Source organism: Megalopta genalis, unplaced genomic scaffold, assembly GCF_051020955.1.
Source record: "Megalopta genalis isolate 19385.01 unplaced genomic scaffold, iyMegGena1_principal scaffold1081, whole genome shotgun sequence".
NCBI classification, from domain to species: Eukaryota; Metazoa; Arthropoda; class Insecta; order Hymenoptera; family Halictidae; genus Megalopta; species Megalopta genalis.
In genome coordinates this window covers 44,471-71,035 of record NW_027477150.1, presented here as the reverse complement: position 1 = coordinate 71,035, position 26,565 = coordinate 44,471, and the positions used below count along the sequence as shown (strand labels likewise).

Genomic DNA, 26,565 nt, shown 5'->3' with positions numbered 1-26,565 from the left:
AAATGATTTATCTTCAGATAATTGCGATATAAGTGATATAGATTCAAATGCAGTCGAATCAATCCAGTTAGCTTCAAATTAATGCGGAGTAGGAGGCTTATCTTCAAACCCATGCGAAACAAATGGTTTAGCATCAAATACTTGTGATATACATGATTTAGCTTCAACTGCATGCGAAACAAACGTGTTAGTTTCAAATCCAAGCGAAACACATGATTTAACTTCAAGTCAATGCGAAGTTGAAGGCTTTGCTTCAAATCCACGCGAAGCGAATGGTTTAGCTTCAAATAGTTGTGATATACATGATTTATCTTCAAATACAGGCGAAAAAAACGAGTTAGCTTCAAATCCATGCGAAACATATGATTTAGCTTCAAATAAATGCGAAATAGAAGGCTTAGCTTCAAATTCATGCGATAGAAATGGTTTAGCTTCAAATACTTGTGATATACATGATTCAGCTTCAACTGCATGCGAAACAAACGAGTAAGCTTCAAATCCACGCGAAACATATGATTTAGCTTCAAATCAATGCGAAGTAGAAGGCTTAGCTTCAAATTCATGCGATAGAAATGGTTTAGCTTCAAATACTTGTGATATACACGATTTATCTTCAAATACAGGCGAAACAAACGAGTTAGCTTCAAATCCAAGCGAAACACATTATATAGGTTCAAATAAATGCGAAAAAGACGGCTTAACTTCAAATACATGAGAAACAAATGATTTATCTTCAGATGGTTGCGATATAAGTGATATAGATTCAAATGCAGTCGAATCAATCCAGTTAGCTTTAAATTAATGCGAAGTAGGAGGCTTATCTTCAAATCCATGCGAAACAAATGGTTTAGCATCAAATACTTGTGATATACATGATTTAGCTTCAACTGCATGCGAAACGAACGTGTTAGCTTCAAATCCAAGCGAAACACATGATTTAACTTCAAGTCAATGCGAAGTTGAAGGCTTTGCTTCAAATCCACGCGAAGCGAATGGTTTAGCTTCAAATAGTTGTGATATACATGATTTATCTTCAAATACAGGCGAAAAAAACGAGTTAGCTTCAAATCCATGCGAAACATATGATTTAGCTTCAAATAAATGCGAAATAGAAGGCTTAGCTTCAAATTCATGCGATAGAAATGGTTTAGCTTCAAATACTTGTGATATACATGATTCAGCTTCAACTGCATGCGAAACAAACGAGTAAGCTTCAAATCCACGCGAAACATATGATTTAGCTTCAAATCAATGCGAAGTAGAAGGCTTAGCTTCAAATTCATGCGATAGAAATGGTTTAGCTTCAAATACTTGTGATATACACGATTTATCTTCAAATACAGGCGAAACAAACGAGTTAGCTTCAAATCCAAGCGAAACACATTATATAGGTTCAAATAAATGCGAAAAAGACGGCTTAACTTCAAATACATGAGAAACAAATGATTTATCTTCAGATGGTTGCGATATAAGTGATATAGATTCAAATGCAGTCGAATCAATCCAGTTAGCTTCAAATTAATGCGAAGTAGGAGGCTTATCTTCAAATCCATGCGAAACAAATGGTTTAGCATCAAACACTTGTGATATACATGATTTAGCTTCAACTGCATGCGAAACGAACGTGTTAGCTTCAAATCCAAGCGAAACACATGATTTAACTTCAAGTCAATGCGAAGTTGAAGGCTTTGCTTCAAATCCACGCGAAGCGAATGGTTTAGCTTCAAATAGTTGTGATATACATGATTTATCTTCAAATACAGGCAAAAAAAACGAGTTAGCTTCAAATCCATGCGAAACATATGATTTAGCTTCAAATAAATGCGAAATAGAAGGCTTAGCTTCAAATTCATGCGATAGAAATGGTTTAGCTTCAAATACTTGTGATATACATGATTTAGCTTCAACTGCATGCGAAACAAACGAGTTAGCTTCAAAACCAAGCGAAACTCCTGATTTAGATTCAAATCAATGCGAAGTAGAAGGCTTAGCTTCAAATTCATGCGAAGCGAATGGTTTAGCTTCAAATAAATGCGAAATAGATGGCTTAGCTTCAAATACATGAGAAACAAATGATTTATCTTCAGATAATTGCGATGTAAGTGATATAGCTTCAAATGCAGTCGAAACAATCGAGTTAGCTTCAAATCAATGCGAAGTGGAACGCTTAGCTTCAAATACATGAGAAGCAAATGTTTTAGCTTCAAATACTTGTGATATAAATGATTTAGCTTCAACTGCATGCGAAACAAACGCTTTACCTTCAAATCCAAGCGAAACACATGATTTAGGTTCAAATCAATGCGAAGTGGAAGGCTTAGCTTCAAATTCATGAGAAACAAATGGCTTAGAAACAAATACTTGTGATATACATGATTTAGCTTCAACTGCGTGCGAAACAAACGAGTTAGCTTCAAAACCAAGCGAAACACATGATTTAGCTTCAAATCAATGCGAAGTTGAAGGCTTTGCTTCAAATCCATGCGAAGCGAATGGTTCAGCTTCAAATATTTGTGATATACATGGTTTATATCCAAATACAGGCGAAAAAAACGAGTTAGCTTCAAATCCATGCGAAACATATGATTTAGCTTCAAATAAATGCGAAATAGACGGATTAGCTTCAAATACATGAGAAGCAAATGATTTAACTTCTGATAATTGCGATATAAGTGATATAGATTCAAATGCAGTCAAATCAATCGAGTTAGCTTCAAATTAATGCGAAGTAGGAGGCTTACCATCAAATCCATGCGAAACAAATGGTTTAGCTTCAAATACTTTTGATATACATGATTTAGCTTCGACTGCATGCCAAAAAAACGAGTTAGTTTCAAATCCATGCGAAACACATGATTCAGCATCAAATCAATGCGAAGTAGCAGGCTTAGTTTCAAATACGTGAGAAACAAATGATTTATCTTCAGATAATTGCGATATATGTGATATAGCTTCAAATGCACGCGAAACTATCGAGTTAGATTCAAATCCATGCGAAATACATGATTTAGATTCGAATCAATGCGAATTGGAAGGCTTAGCTTCAAATCCATGCGAAACAAACGGTTTAGATTCAGATACTTGTGATAAACATGATTTAGCTTCAACAGCATGCGAAACAAACAAGTTTGCTTCAAACCCAGCGAAACACATGATTTAGCTGCAAATCAATGCGAAGTAGAAGGGTTAGCTTCAAATCCATGAGAATCAAACGGTTGAGCTTCAAATACTTGTGATATACATGATTTATCTTCAAATGCAGGCGAAACAAAAGAGTTAGCTTCATATCCATGCGAAACAAATGCTTTAGCTTGAAATACTTGTGATATACATGATTTATCTTCAAATGCAGGCGAAACAAAAGAGTTAGCTTCATATCCATGCGAAACAAATGCTTTAGCTTGAAATACTTGTGATATACATGATGCAGCTTCAAATGCAGGCGAAACAAACGAGTTAGCTTCAAATCCATGCGAAACATATGATTTAGCTTCAAATAAATGCGAAATAGACGGATTAGCTTCAAATACATGAGAAGCAAATGATTTAACTTCAGATAATTGCGATATAAGTGATATAGATTCAAATGCAGTCAAATCAATCGAGTTAGCTTCAAATTAATGCGAAGAAGGAGGCTTATCTTCAAATCCTTGCGAAACAAATGGTTTAGCTTCAAATACTTTTGATATACATGATTTAGCTTCAACAGCATGCCAAAAAAACGAGTTAGCTTCAAATCCCAGCGAAACACATGATTTAGCTGCAAATCAATGCGAAGTAGAAGGGTTAGCTTCAAATCCATGCGAATCAAACGGTTGAGCTTCAAATACTTGTGATATACATGATTTATCTTCAAATGCAGGCGAAACAAAAGAGTTAGGTTCATATCCATGCGAAACACATCATTTAGCTTCAAATTCATGCGAAACAAATGGATTAGCTTCAAATACTTGTGATATACATGATTTATGTCCAAATGCAGGCGAAACAAAAGAGTTAGCTTCAAATCCATGCGAAACACATGATTTAGCTTCAAATCAGTATGAAGTAGATGGCTTAGCTTCAAATTCATGCGAAACAAAATGGTTTAGCTTCAAATACTTGTGATATACATAATTTAGCTTCAACTGCATGCGAAACAAACTAGTTAGCTTCAAAACCAAGCGAAACGCATGATTTAGCTTCAAATCAATGCGAAGTAGAAGGCTTAGCTTCAAATTCATGCGAATCAAACGGTTTAGATTCAGATACTTGTGATAAACATGATTTAGCTTCAACAGCATGCGAAACAAACAAGTTTGCTTCAAATCCCAGCGAACCACATGATTTAGCTGCAAATCAATGCGAAGTAGAAGGGTTAGCTTCAAATCCATGCGAATCAAAAGGTTGAGCTTCAAATACTTGTGATATACATAATTTAGCTTCAACTGCATGCGAAAGAAACGAGTTAGCTTCAAATCCAAGCGAAACACATGATTTATCTTCAAGTCAATGCGAAGTTGAAGGCTTTGCTTCAAATCCATGCGATGCGAATGGTTTAGCTTCAAATACTTGTGATATACATGATTTATCTTCAAATACAGGCGAAAAAAACGAGTTAGCTTCACATCCATGCGAAACAGATGATTTAGCTTCAAATAAATTCGAAATAGACGGCTTAGCCTCAAATACATGAGAAACAAATGATTTATCTTCAGATAATTGCGATATAAGTGATATAGCTTCAAATGCAGGCGAAACAATCGAGTTAGCTTCAAATCAATGCGAAGTAGAAGGCTTATCTTCAAATCCATGCGAAACAAATGGTTTAGCTTCAAATACTTGTGCTATACATGATTTATCTTCAAATGCAGGCGAAACAAAAGAGTTAGCTTCAAAACCAAGCGAAACACATCATTTAGCTTCAAATTCATGCGAAACACATGGTTTAGCTTCATATTCTTGCGAAACAGATGGTTTAGATTCAGATACTTGTGATAAACATGATTTAGCTTCAACAGCATGCGAAACAATCGAGTTAGCTTCAAATCCATGCCATACATACGATTTAGATTTAAATGAATGCAAAGTAGAAGGCTTAACTTCAAATCCATCCGAAACAAATGGTTTAGCTTCAAATACTTGCGATATAAAAGAAACAGCTTCAAATGAAGACGAAACAAACGAGTTAGTTTCAAATCCATGCGAAACATATGATTTAGCATCAAATCAATGCGAAGTAGAAGGCTTAGTTTCAAATCAATCCGAAACAAATGGTTTAGCTTCAAATACTCGTGATATACATGATTTAGCTTCAACTGCATGCGAATCATACGAGTTAGCTTCAAATCCATGCGATTCACATGATTTAGCTTCGAATCAATGCGAATCACATGGATTAGCTTCATAGCTTCATATTCTTGCGAAACGGATGGATTAGATCCAGATACTTGTGATGTACATGTTTTAGCTTCAACTGCATGCGAAACAAACGTGTTAGCTTCAAATCCAAGCGAAACGCATGATTTATCTTCAAATCAATGCGAAGATGAAAGTTTTGCTTCAAACCCATGCGAAGCGATTGTTTTAGCTTCAAATACTTGTGATATACATGATTTAACTTCAAATGCAGGCGAAACAAACGAGATAGCTGCGAATCCATGCCATACACACGATTTAGATCTAAATCAATGCGAAGTAGAAGGCTTATCTTCAAATCCATTCGAAACAAATGGTTTAGCTTCAAACACTTGCGATATAAATGAAACAGCTTCAAATGAAGACGAAACAAACGAGTTAGTTTCAAATCCATGCGAAACATATGATTTAGCATCAAATCGATGCGAAATAGAAGGCTTAGCTTCAAATCAATCCGAAACAAATGGTTTAGCTTCAAATACTTGTGATATACATGATTTATCTTCAAATACAGGCGAAGAAAACGAGTTAGCTTCAAATCCATGCGAAACATATGATTTAGCTTCAAATCAATGCGAATTGGAAGGCTTAGGTTCAAATAGCCGCGAATCAAATGGTTTAGCTTCACATTCTTGTGATATACATGATTTAGCTTCAAATGCAGGCGAAACAAACGAGTTAGCTTCTTATCCAAGCGAAACACATGATTTAGCTTCAAATCAATGCGAAGTAGTAGGCTTAGCTTCAAATCCATGCTAATCAAATGGTTTAGCTTCAAATACTCGTGATATACATGATTTATCTTCAAATGCAGGCGAAACAAAAGAGTTAGCTTCAAAACCAAGCGAAACACATCATTTAGCTTCAAATTCATGCGAAACACATGGTTTAGCTTCATATTCTTGCGAAACAGATGGTTTAGATTCAGATACTTGTGATAAACATGATTTAGCTTCAACAGCATGCGAAACAAACGAGTTAGCTTCAAATCCATGCCATACATACGATTTAGATTTAAATCAATGCGAAGTAGAAGGCTTATCTTCAAATCCATCCGAAACAAATGGTTTAGCTTCAAATACTTGCGATATAAATGAAACAGCTTCAAATGAAGACGAAACAAACGAGTTAGTTTCAAATCCATGCGAAACATATGATTTAGCATCAAATCAATGCGAAGTAGAAGGCTTAGCTTCAAATCAATCCGAAACAAATGGTTTAGCTTCAAATACTCGTGATATACATGATTTAGCTTCAACTGCATGCGAATCAAACGAGTTAGCTTCAAATCCATGCGATTCACATGATTTAACTTCGAATCAATGCGAAGTAGAAGGCTTAGCTTCAAACACATGAGAAACAAATGATTTATCTTCAGATAATTGCGATATAAGTGATACAGATTCAAATCCATGCCATACACACGATTTGGATTTAAATCAATGCGAAGTAGAAGGCTTATCTTCAAATCCATCCGAAACAAATGGTTTAGCTTCAAATACTCGTGATATACACGATTTAGCTTCAACTGCATGCGAATCAAACGGTTTAGCTTCAAATACTTGTGATATACATGATTTATCTTCAAATGCAGGCGAAACAAAAGAGATAGCTTCAAATCCATGCGAAACACATCATTTAGCTTCAAATTCATGCGAAACACATAGTTTAGCTTAATAGTCATGCGAAACACATGGTTTATACTCAGATACTTGTGATAAATATGATTTAGCTTCAACTGCATGCGAAACAAACGAGTTAGCTTCAAATCCATGCGAAACACATGATTTAGCTTCAAATTCATGCGATTCACATGGATTAGCTTCATAGCTTCATATTCTTGCGAAACAGATGAATTAGATCCAGATACTTGTGATGTACATGTTTTAGCTTCAACTGCATGCTAAAGAAACGTGTTAGCTTCAAATCTAAGCGAAACACATGATTTATCTTCAAATCAATGCGAAGTTGAAGGCTTTGCTTCAAATCCATGCGAAGCGTATGGTTTAGCTTCAAATTCTTGTGATATATATGATTTATCTTCAAATACAGGCGAAGAAAACGAGTTAGCTTCAAATCCATGCGAAACATATGATTTAGCTTCAAATCAATGCGACGTAGAATGCTAATCATCAAATCAATGTGAAACAAATGGTTTAGCTTCAAATACTTGTGATATACATGATTTAGCTTCAACTGCATGCGAAACAAACGTGATAGCTTCAAATCCAAGCGAAACACATGATTTATCTTCAAATCAATGCGAAGTTGCAGGCTTTGCTTCAAATCCGTGCGAAGCGAATGGTTTAGCTCCAAATACTTGTGATATACATGATTTATCTTTAAATACAGGCGAAAAAAACGAGTTAGCTTCAAATCCATGCGAAACATATGATTTAGCTTCAAATCAATGCGAAATAGACGGCTTAGCTTCAAATACATGAGAAACAAATGATTTATCTTCAGATAATTGCGATATAAGTGATACAGCTTCAAATCCATGCGAAACACATGATTTATCTTCAAATCAATGCGAAGTTGAAGGCTTTGCTTCAAATCCATGCGAAACAAATGGTTTAGCTTCAAATACTTGTGATATGCATGATTTAGCTTCAACTGCATGCGAAACAATCGAGTTAGCTTCAAAACCAAGCGAAACACATGATTTAGCTTCAAATCAAAGCGAAGTAGAAGGCTTAGCTTCAAATTCATTCGAAACAAATGGTTTAGCTTCAAATACTTGTGATATACATGATTTATCTTTAAATACAGGCGAAAAAAACGAGTTAGCTTCAAATCCGTGCGAAACATATGATTTAGCTTCAAATCAATGTGAAATAGACGGCTTAGCTTCAAATACATGAGAAGCAAATGCTTTATCTTCAGATAATTGCGATATAAGTGATATAGATTCAAATGCAGTAGAATCAATCGAGTTAGCTTCAAATTAATGCGAAGTAGGAGGCTTATCTTCAAATCCATGCGAAACAAATTGTTTAGCTTCTAATACTTTTGATAAACATGATTTAGCTTCAACTGCATGCGAAGCAAACGTGTTAGCTTCAAATCACAGCGAAACACATGATTTAGCTTCAAATACGTTGGAAACACATGGTTTAGCTTAATATTCACGCAAAACATATGGTTCAGCTTCAAATACTTGTGATATACATGAATAAGCTTCAAATTCATGCGGAACACACGATTTAGCTTCAAATCAATGCGAAGTAGAAGGCTTAGTTTCAAATTCAAACGAAACACATGATTTAGCTTCAAATCAGTACGAAGTAGAAGGCTTAATGTCAAATCCATGCGAATCAAATGGTTTAGCTTCAAATACTTGTGATATACATGATTTATCTTCAAATGCAGGCGAAACAAAAGAGATAGCTTCAAATCCATGCGAAACACATCATTTCGCTTCAAATTCATGCGAAACACATAGTTTAGCTTAATATTCATGAGAAACACATGGTTTATACTCAGATACTTGTGATAAATATGATTTAGCTTCAACTGCATGCGAAACAAGCGAGTTAGCTTCAAATCCATGCGAAACACATGATTTAGCTTCAAATCAATGCGAAGTACAAGGCTTATCTTCAAATACATGAGAAACAAATTATTTATCTTCAGATAATTGCGATATAAGTGATATAGCTTCATATGCGGGCGAAACAATCGAGTTAGCTTCAAATCAATGCGATGTAGAAGGCTTAGCTTCAAATACGTGAGAAACAAATGATTTATCTTCAGATAATTGCGATATAAGTGATACAGCTTCAAATCCATGCGTAACACATGATCTAGCTTCAAATTCATACGAATCACATGGATTAGCTTCATAGCTTCATATTCTTGCGAAACAGGTGGATTAGATCCAGATACTTGTGATGTACATGTTTTAGCTTCAACTGCATGCGAAACAAACGTGATAGCTTCAAATCCAAGCGAAACACATGATTTATCTTCAAATCAATGCGAAGTTGAAGGCTTTGCTTCAAATCCATGCGAAGCGAATGGTTTAGCTTCAAATACTTGTGATATACATGATTTAGCTTCAACTGCATGCGATACAAACGAGTTAGCTTCAAATCACAGCGAAACACATGATTTAGCTGCAAATCAATGCGAAGTAGAAGGGATAGCTTCAAATCCATGCGACTAAAACGGTTGAGCTTCAAATACTTATGATATACATGATTTATCTTCAAATGCAGGCGAAACAAAAGAGTTAGCTTCATATCCATGCGAAACACATCATTTAGCTTCAAATTCATGCGAAATACATGGTTTAGCTCAATATTCATGCGACACAGATGGTTTATATTCAGATACGTGTGATAAACATGATTTAGCTTCAACTGCAATCGAAACAAACGAGTTAGCTTCAAATCAATGCGAAGTAGAAGGCTTAGATTCAAATTCATGCGAAACAAATGGTTTAGCTTCAAATACTTGTGATATGCATGATTTAGCTTCAACTGCATGCGAAACAAACGAGTTAGCTTCAAAACCAAGCGAAACACATGATTTAGCTTCAAATCAAAGCGAAGTAGAAGGCTTAGCTTCAAATTCATTCGAAACAAATGGTTTAGCTTCAAATACTTGTGATATACATGATTTATCTTCAAATGCAGGCGAAACAAAAGAGTTAGCTTCAAAACCAAGCGAAACACATCATTTAGCTTCAAATTCATGCGAAACACATGGTTTAGCTTCATATTCTTGCGAAACAGATGGTTTAGATTCAGATACTTGTGATAAACATGATTTAGCTTCAACAGCATGCGAAACAAACGAGTTAGCTTCAAATCCATGCCATACATACGATTTAGATTTAAATCAATGCGAAGTAGAAGGCTTATCTTCAAATCCATCCGAAACAAATGGTTTAGCTTCAAATACTTGCGATATAAATGAAACAGCTTCAAATGAAGACGAAACAAACGAGTTAGTTTCAAATCCATGCGAAACATATGATTTAGCATCAAATCAATGCGAAGTAGAAGGCTTAGCTTCAAATCAATCCGAAACAAATGGTTTAGCTTCAAATACTCGTGATATACATGATTTAGCTTCAACTGCATGCGAATCAAACGAGTTAGCTTCAAATCCATGCGATTCACATGATTTAACTTCGAATCAATGCGAAGTAGAAGGCTTAGCTTCAAACACATGAGAAACAAATGATTTATCTTCAGATAATTGCGATATAAGTGATACAGATTCAAATCCATGCCATACACACGATTTGGATTTAAATCAATGCGAAGTAGAAGGCTTATCTTCAAATCCATCCGAAACAAATGGTTTAGCTTCAAATACTCGTGATATACACGATTTAGCTTCAACTGCATGCGAATCAAACGGTTTAGCTTCAAATACTTGTGATATACATGATTTATCTTCAAATGCAGGCGAAACAAAAGAGATAGCTTCAAATCCATGCGAAACACATCATTTAGCTTCAAATTCATGCGAAACACATAGTTTAGCTTAATATTCATGCGAAACACATGGTTTATACTCAGATACTTGTGATAAATATGATTTAGCTTCAACTGCATGCGAAACAAACGAGTTAGCTTCAAATCCATGCGAAACACATGATTTAGCTTCAAATCAATGCGAAGTACAAGGCTTATCTTCAAATACATGAGAAACAAATTATTTATCTTCAGATAATTGCGATATAAGTGATATAGCTTCATATGCGGGCGAAACAATCGAGTTAGCTTCAAATCAATGCGATGTAGAAGGCTTAGCTTCAAATACGTGAGAAACAAATGATTTATCTTCAGATAATTGCGATATAAGTGATACAGCTTCAAATCCATGCGAAACACATGATCTAGCTTCAAATTCATACGAATCACATGGATTAGCTTCATAGCTTCATATTCTTGCGAAACAGGTGGATTAGATCCAGATACTTGTGATGTACATGTTTTAGCTTCAACTGCATGCGAAACAAACGTGATAGCTTCAAATCCAAGCGAAACACATGATTTATCTTCAAATCAATGCGAAGTTGAAGGCTTTGCTTCAAATCCGTGCGAAGCGAATGGTTTAGCTCCAAATACTTGTGATATACATGATTTATCTTTAAATACAGGCGAGAAAAACGAGTTAGCTTCAAATCCATACGAAACATATGATTTAGCTTCAAATCAATGCGAAATAGACGGCTTAGCTTCAAATACATGAGAAACAAATGATTTATCTTCAGATAATTGTGATATAAGTGATACAGCTTCAAATCCATGCGAAACACATGATTTAGCTTCAAATTCATACGAATCACATGGATTAGCTTCATAGCTTAATATTCTTGCGAAACAGATGGATTAGATCCAGATACTTGTGATGTACATGTTTTAGCTTCAAGTGCATGCTCAACAAACGTGTTAGCTTCAAATCCAAGCGAAACACATGATTTATCTTCAAATCAATGCGAAGTTGAAGGCTTTGCTTCAAATCCATGCGAAGCGAATGGTTTAGCTTCAAATACTTGTGATATACATGATTTAGCTTCAACTGCATGCGATACAAACGAGTTAGCTTCAAATCACAGCGAAACACATGATTTAGCTGCAAATCAATGCGAAGTAGAAGGGATAGCTTCAAATCCATGCGACTAAAACGGTTGAGCTTCAAATACTTATGATATACATGATTTATCTTCAAATGCAGGCGAAACAAAAGAGTTAGCTTCATATCCATGCGAAACACATCATTTAGCTTCAAATTCATGCGAAATACATGGTTTAGCTCAATATTCATGCGACACAGATGGTTTATATTCAGATACGTGTGATAAACATGATTTAGCTTCAACTGCAATCGAAACAAACGAGTTAGCTTCAAATCAATGCGAAGTAGAAGGCTTAGATTCAAATTCATGCGAAACAAATGGTTTAGCTTCAAATACTTGTGATATGCATGATTTAGCTTCAACTGCATGCGAAACAAACGAGTTAGCTTCAAAACCAAGCGAAACACATGATTTAGCTTCAAATCAAAGCGAAGTAGAAGGCTTAGCTTCAAATTCATTCGAAACAAATGGTTTAGCTTCAAATACTTGTGATATACATGATTTATCTTCAAATGCAGGCGAAACAAAAGAGTTAGCTTCAAAACCAAGCGAAACACATCATTTAGCTTCAAATTCATGCGAAACACATGGTTTAGCTTCATATTCTTGCGAAACAGATGGTTTAGATTGAGATACTTGTGATAAACATGATTTAGCTTCAACAGCATGCGAAACAAACGAGTTAGCTTCAAATCCATGCCATACAAACGATTTAGATTTAAATCAATGCGAAGTAGAAGGCTTATCTTCAAATCCATCCGAAACAAATGGTTTAGCTTCAAATACTTGCGATATAAATGAAACAGCTTCAAATGAAGACGAAACCAAACGAGTTAGTTTCAAATCCATGCGAAACATATGATTTAGCATCAAATCAATGCGAAGTAGAAGGCTTAGCTTCAAATCAATCCGAAACAAATGGTTTAGCTTCAAATACTCGTGATATACATGATTTAGCTTCAACTGCATGCGAATCAAACGAGTTAGCTTCAAATCCATGCGATTCACATGATTTAACTTCGAATCAATGCGAAGTAGAAGGCTTAGCTTCAAACACATGAGAAACAAATGATTTATCTTCAGATAATTGCGATATAAGTGATACAGATTCAAATCCATGCCATACACACGATTTGGATTTAAATCAATGCGAAGTAGAAGGCTTATCTTCAAATCCATCCGAAACAAATGGTTTAGCTTCAAATACTCGTGATATACACGATTTAGCTTCAACTGCATGCGAATCAAACGGTTTAGCTTCAAATACTTGTGATATACATGATTTATCTTCAAATGCAGGCGAAACAAAAGAGATAGCTTCAAATCCATGCGAAACACATCATTTAGCTTCAAATTCATGCGAAACACATAGTTTAGCTTAATATTCATGCGAAACACATGGTTTATACTCAGATACTTGTGATAAATATGATTTAGCTTCAACTGCATGCGAAACAAACGAGTTAGCTTCAAATCCATGCGAAACACATGATTTAGCTTCAAATCAATGCGAAGTACAAGGCTTATCTTCAAATACATGAGAAACAAATTATTTATCTTCAGATAATTGCGATATAAGTGATATAGCTTCATATGCGGGCGAAACAATCGAGTTAGCTCCAAATCAATGCGATGTAGAAGGCTTAGCTTCAAATACGTGAGAAACAAATGATTTATCTTCAGATAATTGCGATATAAGTGATACAGCTTCAAATCCATGCGAAACACATGATCTAGCTTCAAATTCATACGAATCACATGGATTAGCTTCATAGCTTCATATTCTTGCGAAACAGGTGGATTAGATCCAGATACTTGTGATGTACATGTTTTAGCTTCAACTGCATGCGAAACAAACGTGATAGCTTCAAATCCAAGCGAAACACATGATTTATCTTCAAATCAATGCGAAGTTGAAGGCTTTGCTTCAAATCCGTGCGAAGCGAATGGTTTAGCTCCAAATACTTGTGATATACATGATTTATCTTTAAATACAGGCGAGAAAAACGAGTTAGCTTCAAATCCATACGAAACATATGATTTAGCTTCAAATCAATGCGAAATAGACGGCTTAGCTTCAAATACATGAGAAACAAATGATTTATCTTCAGATAATTGTGATATAAGTGATACAGCTTCAAATCCATGCGAAACACATGATTTAGCTTCAAATTCATACGAATCACATGGATTAGCTTCATAGCTTAATATTCTTGCGAAACAGATGGATTAGATCCAGATACTTGTGATGTGCATGTTTTAGCTTCAAGTGCATGCTCAACAAACGTGTTAGCTTCAAATCCAAGCGAAACACATGATTTATCTTCAAATCAATGCGAAGTTGAAGGCTTTGCTTCAAATCCATGCGAAGCGAATGGTTTAGCTTCAAATACTTGTGATATACATGATTTAGCTTCAACTGCATGCGATACAAACGAGTTAGCTTCAAATCACAGCGAAACACATGATTTAGCTGCAAATCAATGCGAAGTAGAAGGGATAGCTTCAAATCCATGCGACTAAAACGGTTGAGCTTCAAATACTTATGATATACATGATTTATCTTCAAATGCAGGCGAAACAAAAGAGTTAGCTTCATATCCATGCGAAACACATCATTTAGCTTCAAATTCATGCGAAATACATGGTTTAGCTCAATATTCATGCGACACAGATGGTTTATATTCAGATACGTGTGATAAACATGATTTAGCTTCAACTGCAATCGAAACAAACGAGTTAGCTTCAAATCAATGCGAAGTAGAAGGCTTAGATTCAAATTCATGCGAAACAAATGGTTTAGCTTCAAATACTTGTGATATGCATGATTTAGCTTCAACTGCATGCGAAACAAACGAGTTAGCTTCAAAACCAAGCGAAACACATGATTTAGCTTCAAATCAAAGCGAAGTAGAAGGCTTAGCTTCAAATTCATTCGAAACAAATGGTTTAGCTTCAAATACTTGTGATATACATGATTTATCTTTAAATACAGTCGAAAAAAACGAATTAGCTTCAAATCCGTGCGAAACATATGATTTAGCTTCAAGTCAATGTGAAATAGACGACTTAGCTTCAAATACATGAGAAGCAAATGCTTTATCTTCAGATAATTGCGATATAAGTGATATAGATTCAAATGCAGTAGAATCAATCGAGTTAGCTTCAAATTAATGCGAAGTAGGAGGCTTATCTTCAAATCCATGCGAAACAAATTGTTTAGCTTCTAATACTTTTGATAAACATGATTTAGCTTCAACTGCATGCGATGCAAACGTGTTAGCTTCAAATCACAGCGAAACACATGATTTAGCTTCAAATACGTTGGAAACACATGGTTTAGCTTAATATTCACGCAAAACATATGGTTCAGCTTCAAATACTTGTGAAATACATGAATAAGCTTCAAATTCATGCGAAACACACGATTTAGCTTCAAATCAATGCGAAGTAGAAGGCTTAGTTTCAAATTCAAACGAAACACATGATTTAGCTTCAAATCAGTACGAAGTAGAAGGCTTAATGTCAAATCCATGCGAATCAAATGGTTTAGCTTCAAATACTTGTGATATACATGATTTATCTTCAAATGCAGGCGAAACAAAAGAGATAGCTTCAAATCCATGCGAAACACATCATTTCGCTTCAAATTCATGCGAAACACATAGTTTAGCTTAATATTCATGCGAAACACATGGTTTATACTCAGATACTTGTGATAAATATGATTTAGCTTCAACTGCATGCGAAACAAGCGAGTTAGCTTCAAATCCATGCGAAATACATGATTTAGCTTCAAATCAATGCGAAGTACAAGGCTTATCTTCAAATACATGAGAAACAAATGATTTATCTTCAGATAATTGCGATATAAGTGATATAGCTTCATATGCGTGCGAAACAATCGAGTTAGCTTCAAATCAATGCGATGTAGAAGGCTTAGCTTCAAATACGTGAGAAACAAATGATTTATCTTCAGATAATTGCGATATAAGTGATACAGCTTCAAATCCATGCGAAACACATGATCTAGCTTCAAATTCATACGAATCACATGGATTAGCTTCATAGCTTCATATTCTTGCGAAACAGGTGGATTAGATCCAGATACTTGTGATGTACATGTTTTAGCTTCAACTGCATGCTAAACAAACGTGTTAGCTTCAAATCCAAGCGAAACACATGATTTATCTTCAAATCAATGCGAAGTTGAAGGCTTTGCTTCAAATCCATGCGAAGCGTATGGTTTAGCTTCAAATACTTGTGATATACATGATTTATCTTTAAATACAGGCGAAAAAAACGAGTTAGCTTCAAATCCATGCGAAACATATGATTTAGCTTAAAAACAATGCGAAATAGACGGCTTAGCTTCAAATACATGAGAAACAATTGATTTATCTTCAGATAATTGTGATATAAGTGATAGAGCTTCAAATCCATGCGAAACACATGATTTAGCTTCAAATTCATACGAATCACATGGATTAGCTTCATAGCTTAATATTCTTGCGAAACAGATGGATTAGATCCAGATACTTGTGATGTACATGTTTTAGCTTCAAGTGCATGCTCAACAAACGTGTTAGCTTCAAATCGAAGCGAAACACATGATTTATCTTCAAATCAATGCGAAGTTGAAGGCTTTGCTTCAAATCCATGCGAAGCGAATGGTTTAGCTTCAAATACTTGTGATATACATGATTTAGCTTCAAATGCAATCGAAACAAACGAGTTAGCTTCAAATCCAAGCGAAACACATGATTTACCTCCAAATCAATGCGAAGTGGAAGACTTAGCTTCAAATTCATGCGAAACAAATGGTTTAGCTTCAAATACTTGTGATATGCATGATTTAGCTTCAACTGCATGCGATACAAACGAGTTAGCTTCAAATCACAGCGAAACACATGATTTAGCTGCAAATCAATGCGAAGTAGAAGGGATAGCTTCAAATCCATGCGACTAAAACGGTTGAGCTTCAAATACTTATGATATACATGATTTATCTTCAAATGCAGGCGAAACAAAAGAGTTAGCTTCATATCCATGCGAAACACATCATTTAGCTTCAAATTCATGCGAAATACATGGTTTAGCTCAATATTCATGCGACACAGATGGTTTATATTCAGATACGTGTGATAAACATGATTTAGCTTCAACTGCAATCGAAACAAACGAGTTAGCTTCAAATCCAAGCGAAACACATGATTTACCTCCAAATCAATGCGAAGTGGAAGACTTAGCTTCAAATCAATGCGAAGTAGAAGGCTTAGATTCAAATTCATGCGAAACAAATGGTTTAGCTTCAAATACTTGTGATATGCATGATTTAGCTTCAACTGCATGCGAAACAAACGAGTTAGCTTCAAATCACAGCGAAACACATGATTTAGCTTCAAATACGTTGGAAACACATGGTTTAGCTTAATATTCACGCAAAACATAAGGTTCAGCTTCAAATACTTGTGATATACATGAATAAGCTTCAAATTCATGCGAAACACACGATTTAGCTTCAAATCAATGCGAAGTAGAAGGCTTAGTTTCAAATTCAAACGAAACACATGATTTAGCTTCAAATCAGTACGAAGTAGAAGGCTTAATGTCAAATCCATGCGAATCAAATGGTTTAGCTTAAAATACTTGTGATACACATAATTTAGCTTCAAATGCATGCGTAACAAACGAGTTAGCTTCAAATTCAAGCGATACACATGACTTAGCTTCAAATCAATGCGAAGTAGAAGGCTTATCTTCAAATCCATGCGAAACAAATGGTTTACCTTCAAATACTTGTGCTATACATGATGTAGCTTCAACTGCAAGCGAAACAAACGAGTTAGCTTCAAAACCAAGCGAAACACATGATTTAGCTGCAAATCAATGCGAAGTAGAACGCTTAGCTTCAAATCCGTGCGAATCAAAAGGTTTAGCTTCAAATACTTGTGATATACATGATTTATCTTCAAATGCAGGCGAAACAAAAGAGATAGCTTCAAATCCATGCGAAACACATCATTTCGCTTCAAACTCATGCGAAACACATAGTTTAGCTTAATATTCATGCGAAACAGATGGTTTATAGTCAGATACTTGTGATAAATATGATTTAGCTTCAACTGCATGCGAAACAAACGAGTTAGCTTCAAATCCATGCGAAACACATGATTTAGCTTCAAATCAATGCGCAGTAGAAGGCTTAGCTTCAAATACGTGAGAAACAAATGATTTATCTTCAGATAATTGCGATATAAGTGATACAGCTTCAAATCCATGCGAAACACATGATTTAGCTTCAAATTCATACGAATCACATGGATTAGCTTCATAGCTTCATATTCTTGCGAAGCAGGTGGATTAGATCCAGATACTTGTGATGTACATGTTTTAGCTTCAACTGCATGCTAAACAAACGTGTTAGCTTCAAATCCAAGCGAAACACATGATTTATCTACATATCAATGCGAAGTTGAAGGCTTTTCTTCAAATCCATGCGAAGCGAATGGTTTAGCTTCAAATACTTGTGATGTACATGATTTATCTTCAAATACAGGCGAATAAAACGAGTTAGCTTCAAATCCATGCAAAACATATGATTTAGCTTCAAATCAGTGCGAAATAGACGGCTTAGCTTCAAATACATGAGAAGCAAATGATTTATCTACAGATAATTGCGAGATAAGTGATATAGATTCAAATGCAGTCGAATCAATCGAGTTAGCTTCAAATTAATGCGAAGTAGGAGACTTATCTTCAAATCCATGCGAAACAGATGGTTTAGCTTCAAATACTTGAGATATAGATGATTTAGCTTCAACTGCATGCGATACAAACGAGTTAGCTTCAAATCCATGCGAAACACATGATTTAGCTTCAAATCAATGCGAAGTACAAGGCTTATGTTCAAATACATGAGAAACATATGATTTATCATCAGATAATTGCGATATATGTGATATAGCTGCAAATGCAGGCGAAACAATCGAGTTAGCTTCAAATCAATGCGAAATAGAAAACTTATCTTCAAATCAATGCGAAACAAATGGTTTAGATTCAAATACTTGTGATATACATGATTTAGCTTCAAATGCAATCGAAACAAACGAGTTAGCTTCAAATCCAAGCGAAACACATGATTTACCTCCAAATCAATGCGAAGTGGAAGACTTAGCTTCAAATTCATGCGAAACAAATGGTTTAGCTTCAAATACTTGTGATATGCATGATTTAGCTTCAACTGCATGCGAAACAAACGAGTTAGCTTCAAAACCAAGCGAAACACATGATTTAGCTTCAAATCAAAGCGAAGTAGAAGGCTTAGCTTCAAATTCATTCGAAACAAATGGTTTAGCTTCAAATACTTGTGATATACATGATTTATCTTTAAATACAGGCGAAAAAAACGAGTTAGCTTCAAATCCGTGCGAAACATATGATTTAGCTTCAAATCAATGTGAAATAGACGGCTTAGCTTCAAATACATGAGAAGCAAATGCTTTATCTTCAGATAATTGCGATATAAGTGATATAGATTCAAATGCAGTAGAATCAATCGAGTTAGCTTCAAATTAATGCGAAGTAGGAGGCTTATCTTCAAATCCATGCGAAACAAATTGTTTAGCTTCTAATACTTTTGATAAACATGATTTAGCTTCAACTGCATGCGAAGCAAACGTGTTAGCTTCAAATCACAGCGAAACACATGATTTAGCTTCAAATACGTTGGAAACACATGGTTTAGCTTAATATTCACGCAAAACATATGGTTCAGCTTCAAATACTTGTGATATACATGAATAAGCTTCAAATTCATGCGAAACACACGATTTAGCTTCAAATCAATGCGAAGTAGAAGGCTTAGTTTCAAATTCAAACGAAACACATGATTTAGCTTCAAATCAGTACGAAGTAGAAGGCTTAATGTCAAATCCATGCGAATCAAATGGTTTAGCTTCAAATACTTGTGATATACATGATTTATCTTCAAATGCAGGCGAAACAAAAGAGATAGCTTCAAATCCATGCGAAACACATCATTTCGCTTCAAATTCATGCGAAACACATAGTTTAGCTTAATATTCATGCGAAACACATGGTTTATACTCAGATACTTGTGATAAATATGATTTAGCTTCAACTGAATGCGAAACAAGCGAGTTAGCTTCAAATCCATGCGAAACACATGATTTAGCTTCAAATCAATGCGAAGTACAAGGCTTATCTTCAAATACATGAGAAACAAATGATTTATCTTCAGATAATTGCGATATAAGTGATATAGCTTCATATGCGGGCGAAACACATGATCTAGCTTCAAATTCATACGAATCACATGGATTAGCTTCATAGCTTCATATTCTAGCGAAACAGGTGGATTAGATCCAGATACTTGTGATGTACATGTTTTAGCTTCAACTGCATGCTAAACAAACGTGTTAGCTTCAAATCCAAGCGAAACACATGATTTATCTTCAAATCAATGCGAAGTTGAAGGCTTTGCTTCAAATCCATGCGAAGCGTATGGTTTAGCTTCAAATACTTGTGATATATATGATTTATCTTCAAATACAAGCGAAGAAAACGAGTTAGCTTCAAATCCATGCGAAACATATGATTTAGCTTCAAATCAATGCGACGTAGAATGCTAATCATCAAATCAATGTGAATCAAATGGTTTAGTTTCAAATACTTGTGATATACATGATTTATCTTCAAATGCAGGCGAAACAAACGTGTTAGCTTCAAATCCAAGCGAAACACATGATTTATCTACATATCAATGCGAAGTTGAAGGCTTTTCTTCAAATCCATGCGAAGCGAATGGTTTAGCTTCAAATACTTGTGATGTACATGATTTATCTTCAAATACAGGCGAATAAAACGAGTTAGCTTCAAATCCATGCAAAACATATGATTTAGCTTCAAATCAGTGCGAAATAGACGGCTTAGCTTCAAATACATGAGAAGCAAATGATTTATCTACAGATAATTGCGAGATAAGTGATATAGATTCAAATGCAGTCGAATCAATCGAGTTAGCTTCAAATTAATGCGAAGTAGGAGACTTATCTTCAAATCCATGCGAAACAGATGGTTTAGCTTCAAATACTTGAGATATAGATGATTTAGCTTCAACTGCATGCGATACAAACGAGTTAGCTTCAAATCCATGCGAAACACATGATTTAGCTTCAAATCAATGCGAAGTACAAGGCTTATGTTCAAATACATGAGAAACATATGATTTATCATCAGATAATTGCGATATATGTGATATAGCTGCAAATGCAGGCGAAACAATCGAGTTAGCTTCAAATCAATGCGAAGTAGAAAACTTATCTTCAAATCAATGCGAAACAATTGGTTTAGCTTCAAATACTTGAGATATACATGATTGAGCTTCAACTGCATGCGAAACAATCGAGTTATCTTGAAATCCAGGCGGAACACATGATTTAGCTACAAATCAATGCGAAGTCGAAGGCTTAACTTCAAATCCATGCGAAACAAATGGTTTAGCTTCAAATATTTGTGATATACATGATTTAGCTTCAAATGCAGGCGAGATAAATGAGTTAGCTTTAAATCCATGCGATAGAAACGAGTTAGCTTCAAATCCATGAGAAACACGTGATTTAGCTTCAAACCAATGCGAAATAGAAGGCTGATTTTCGAAACCACGCAAAACAAATGGTTTAGCTTCAAATACTTGTGATATACATGATTTAGGTTCAACTGCATGCCAAACAAACGTGTTAGCTTTAAGTCCATGCGAAACACATGATTTAGCTTCAAATCCAAGCGAAATGCATGATTAAGCTTCAAATCAATGCGAAGTAGAAGGCTTAGCTTCAAATCCATGCGAAACAAATGGTTTAGCTTCAAATACTTGTGATATGCATGATTTAGCTTCAACTGCATGCGAAACAAACGAGTTAGCTTCAAAACCAAGCGAAACACATGATTTAGCTTCAAATCAAAGCGAAGTAGAAGGCTTAGCTTCAAATTCATTCGAAACAAATGGTTTAGCTTCAAATACTTGTGATATAGATGATTTATCTTTAAATACAGGCGAAAAAAACGAGTTAGCTTCAAATCCGTGCGAAACATATGATTTAGCTTCAAATCAATGTGAAATAGACGGCTTAGCTTCAAATACATGAGAAGCAAATGCTTTATCTTCAGATAATTGCGATATAAGTGATATAGATTCAAATGCAGTAGAATCAATCGAGTTAGCTTCAAATTAATGCGAAGTAGGAGGCTTATCTTCAAATCCATGCGAAACAAATTGTTTAGCTTCTAATACTTTTGATAAACATGATTTAGCTTCAACTGCATGCGAAGCAAACGTGTTAGCTTCAAATCACAGCGAAACACATGATTTAGCTTCAAATACGTTGGAAACACATGGTTTAGCTTAATATTCACGCAAAACATATGGTTCAGCTTCAAATACTTGTGATATACATGAATAAGCTTCAAATTCATGCGAAACACACGATTTAGCTTCAAATCAATGCGAAGTAGAAGGCTTAGTTTCAAATTCAAACGAAACACATGATTTAGCTTCAAATCAGTACGAAGTAGAAGGCTTAATGTCAAATCCATGCGAATCAAATGGTTTAGCTTCAAATACTTGTGATATACATGATTTATCTTCAAATGCAGGCGAAACAAAAGAGATAGCTTCAAATCCATGCGAAACACATCATTTCGCTTCAAATTCATGCGAAACACATAGTTTAGCTTAATATTCATGCGAAACACATGGTTTATACTCAGATACTTGTGATAAATATGATTTAGCTTCAACTGAATGCGAAACAAGCGAGTTAGCTTCAAATCCATGCGAAACACATGATTTAGCTTCAAATCAATGCGAAGTACAAGGCTTATCTTCAAATACATGAGAAACAAATGATTTATCTTCAGATAATTGCGATATAAGTGATATAGCTTCATATGCGGGCGAAACACATGATCTAGCTTCAAATTCATACGAATCACATGGATTAGCTTCATAGCTTCATATTCTAGCGAAACAGGTGGATTAGATCCAGATACTTGTGATGTACATGTTTTAGCTTCAACTGCATGCTAAACAAACGTGTTAGCTTCAAATCCAAGCGAAACACATGATTTATCTTCAAATCAATGCGAAGTTGAAGGCTTTGCTTCAAATCCATGCGAAGCGTATGGTTTAGCTTCAAATACTTGTGATATATATGATTTATCTTCAAATACAAGCGAAGAAAACGAGTTAGCTTCAAATCCATGCGAAACATATGATTTAGCTTCAAATCAATGCGACGTAGAATGCTAATCATCAAATCAATGTGAATCAAATGGTTTAGTTTCAAATACTTGTGATATACATGATTTATCTTCAAATGCAGGCGAAACAAAAGAGATAGCTTCAAATCCATGCGAAACACATCATTTCGCTTCAAATTCATGCGAAACACATAGTTTAGCTTAATATTCATGCGAAACACATGGTTTATACTCAGATACTTGTGATAAATATGATTTAGCTTCAACTGAATGCGAAACAAGCGAGTTAGCTTCAAATCCATGCGAAACACATGATTTAGCTTCAAATCAATGCGAAGTACAAGGCTTATCTTCAAATACATGAGAAACAAATGATTTATCTTCAGATAATTGCGATATAAGTGATATAGCTTCATATGCGGGCGAAACAATCGAGTTAGCTTCAAATCAATGCGATGTAGAAGGCTTAGCTTCAAATACGTGAGAAACAAATGATTTATCTTCAGATAATTGCGATATAAGTGATACAGCTTCAAATCCATGCGAAACACATGATCTAGCTTCAAATTCATACGAATCACATGGATTAGCTTCATAGCTTCATATTCTTGCGAAACAGGTGGATTAGATCCAGATACTTGTGATGTACATGTTTTAGCTTCAACTGCATGCCAAACAAACGTGTTAGCTTCAAATCCAAGCGAAACACATGATTTATCTTCAAATCAATGCGAAGTTGAAGGCTTTGCTTCAAATCCATGCGAAGCGTATGGTTTAGCTTTGAGGAGGTGGGATCGGCGACGGGAAGAGAGAATTGAACCCGGTTACAATTAGACTATCTTTATTTACAATCGGAACTAAACTCGCGACGCTCGCGTACCGTTCCCGATGAGGGTTCTTACTGAACTAACCATTCGCTCACCGATGCATCCCATCCAGATCATTCTTTCGCCTTAAAACTAAACACATGGCGGAGACGTGGCGCCGGCTTGTCGCCGCCACATCACCCCCCCGCCAGTGATTGACTCGATCACGAAACTTGCAATCGGTCCGGGAAACGCACTCTTCTTCCGGACCGTGTGGTGCGTAAACCCGCACCTGGTGGTACTGCTATGGGGGGCGGCACCGCCGGACCCCGAGATGGTGGCGATGGTTGGGGCGGCTGCCCCGTAAACTCGCTCGGAGTGGGTGGTGATGATGGTGTTGGTGGCCCCTCGGACTCTCCAGGTAACGCTGGCTGTGTTTCCCCTGGTATCGTCGGCGGTGCTGGATCTGTAGCCAGCAAGTACGCCGGCTTTAGGCGATCTATGGTCACTGTGACCGCCTTGTCCCGGATACTGAGGGAGTAAGTCCGGTCCCCTCGCTCGAGGACCCTGTATGGGCCGTCGTATGGCGGCTGGAGGATTCCTCGCACGGCGTCGTTCCGCACGAACACATGCTCTGCCGTGGCGAGGTCCTTGAAAACGAAAACTCGTTTCGTCGAGTGATTGCTGCCAGGCGTTGGGGCGAGTGTTGCGAAATGCTTTCGTAATCCCGCGACAAAATCCCCTGGCAGCGGCAGCGACTCCGCTCTCTGTGGGACCAGGAATTCCCCTGGTAGGCGCAGTGTCTCGCCGTAGACCAGCTCAGCTGCGGTGGATTGTAAGTCCTCCCTCCAGGCTGCGCGGATGCCCAGCAAGATGGTGGGAAGAACCTTTGTCCAGCTGACGTTTTGCTGGCAACGGATTGCTGCCTTAAATTGGCGGTGGAATCTCTCCACCATTCCGTTTGCCGCCGGGTGATAGGCCGTTGTCCGCCAGTGGGCTGCACCTGTTAACTGTGACAATGCCTGAAACAAGCGCGACTCGAATTGTCGACCCTGGTCGGTCGTCACGCGCAACGGGGTTCCGAACCGTGAAATCCAACCCTCGTAAAAGGCGCGTGCCACGGTCGAAGCTTCTTGATCCCGAATTGGGAAAGCCTCGGGCCAGCGCGTAAAACGGTCGACGCAGGTTAAACAGTACCTGAACCCCTCTGAGACCGGAAGAACTACAATGTCTATGTGCACGTGCTCGAATCTTCCGGTCGGCGCGTCGAAACTTCCCGGCGGCGCGAAAACGTGCTTGTTTATTTTGGCGCGCTGGCACGGAACGCAACCGCGAGCCCAACTCCGGCAATCGGCTTTGACGGACGGCCACACATATCGTTCCGTCACGAGTCTCACCGTTGCTTTAACGCCTGGATGCGCCAAGCGGTGCATCGAGTCGAATGCGGCTCGCCTGAATTGTCCCGTGACGAAAGGTCGCGCAATCCCGGTAGACACGTCACAGATCACTTCAGTGTTCGAATCGGGCGGGCGTATCCGTTTTAGACGTAAATTGTTTTTTATTCTCCCGCTCATGTACGCCTGAAGTTCCGCGTCGCGCTGCTGAGACTCCGCCAAATCGGTGTAGCTGAAAGACTCTACCACTTCTTCCAAACTGGATAGCGCGTCGGCGACGACGTTGTCCTTCCCGGCGATGTGGCGGATGTCGGTGGTGAACTGCCCGATGAAATCCAGGTATCTAAATTGCCTGGGAGAACATTTCTCGGGCTTTTGTTGGAAGGCGAATGTCAACGGTTTGTGGTCCGTGTAGATGGTGAATGTTCGCCCCTCCACCATGTGTCGGAAATGCTTGATTGCCGAGTAAATGGCCAACATTTCCCGGTCGTACGCGCCGTAATTCCGCTCGGCGGCGCTGAGCTTCCTGGAGAAGAAAGCCAGCGGCTGCCAATCCTTTCCGACCCGCTGCTGCAGTGCCGCACCTGCAGCAAAATCGGACGCGTCGCAGAACAAGGCGAGTGGCGCGTCGTCCCTCGGATGCGACAATAACGCCGCCTGCCTCAAACTGTCCTTCGCCTCGGCGAAAGCCGCGGTAGCTTCCTCGGTCCACGCCAACTTGGCGTTACCCTTGATGCCGTCGTGCAGTAGGTTATTGAGGGGCGCTTGTACCTGCGCAGCCCTGGGCATGAAACGCCTATAGAAATTTAGCATACCCAGGAACTGCCTCAGCCGTTTTGCGGTGGTCGGTTGGGGGTAGTTGGTGATCGCCTCCACCTTTGATTCCAACGGGCTGGTGCCTTTGGACGATACGGTGAACCCCAGGAATTTAACCTGCGCCTGGCCGAAAATGCATTTCGCCCCGTTGACGGTCACGCCGTACTTGTCGAGGCGTGAAAAAACTTCCTCCAAGTGGCGCAAGTGCTCCTCTTCTGTCGACGATGCCACCAGTATGTCGTCGATGTACGCGTACACAAAATCCAAGCCG

At 37.2% G+C, this 26,565-nt stretch overlaps 1 protein-coding gene across 1 annotated transcript; it reads right to left on the bottom strand.

The window, feature by feature from the left end:
- Nucleotides 1–24,308: 24,308 nt before the first annotated feature.
- LOC143263678 (uncharacterized) lies at nucleotides 24,309–25,106 on the bottom strand (the record flags this gene model as incomplete). Its single annotated transcript, XM_076528462.1, has 1 exon — nucleotides 24,309–25,106. A coding segment is annotated over one exon (798 nt), but the record flags the coding sequence as incomplete, so codon positions are not given.
- Between the last annotated feature and the right edge of the window lie 1,459 nt (nucleotides 25,107–26,565).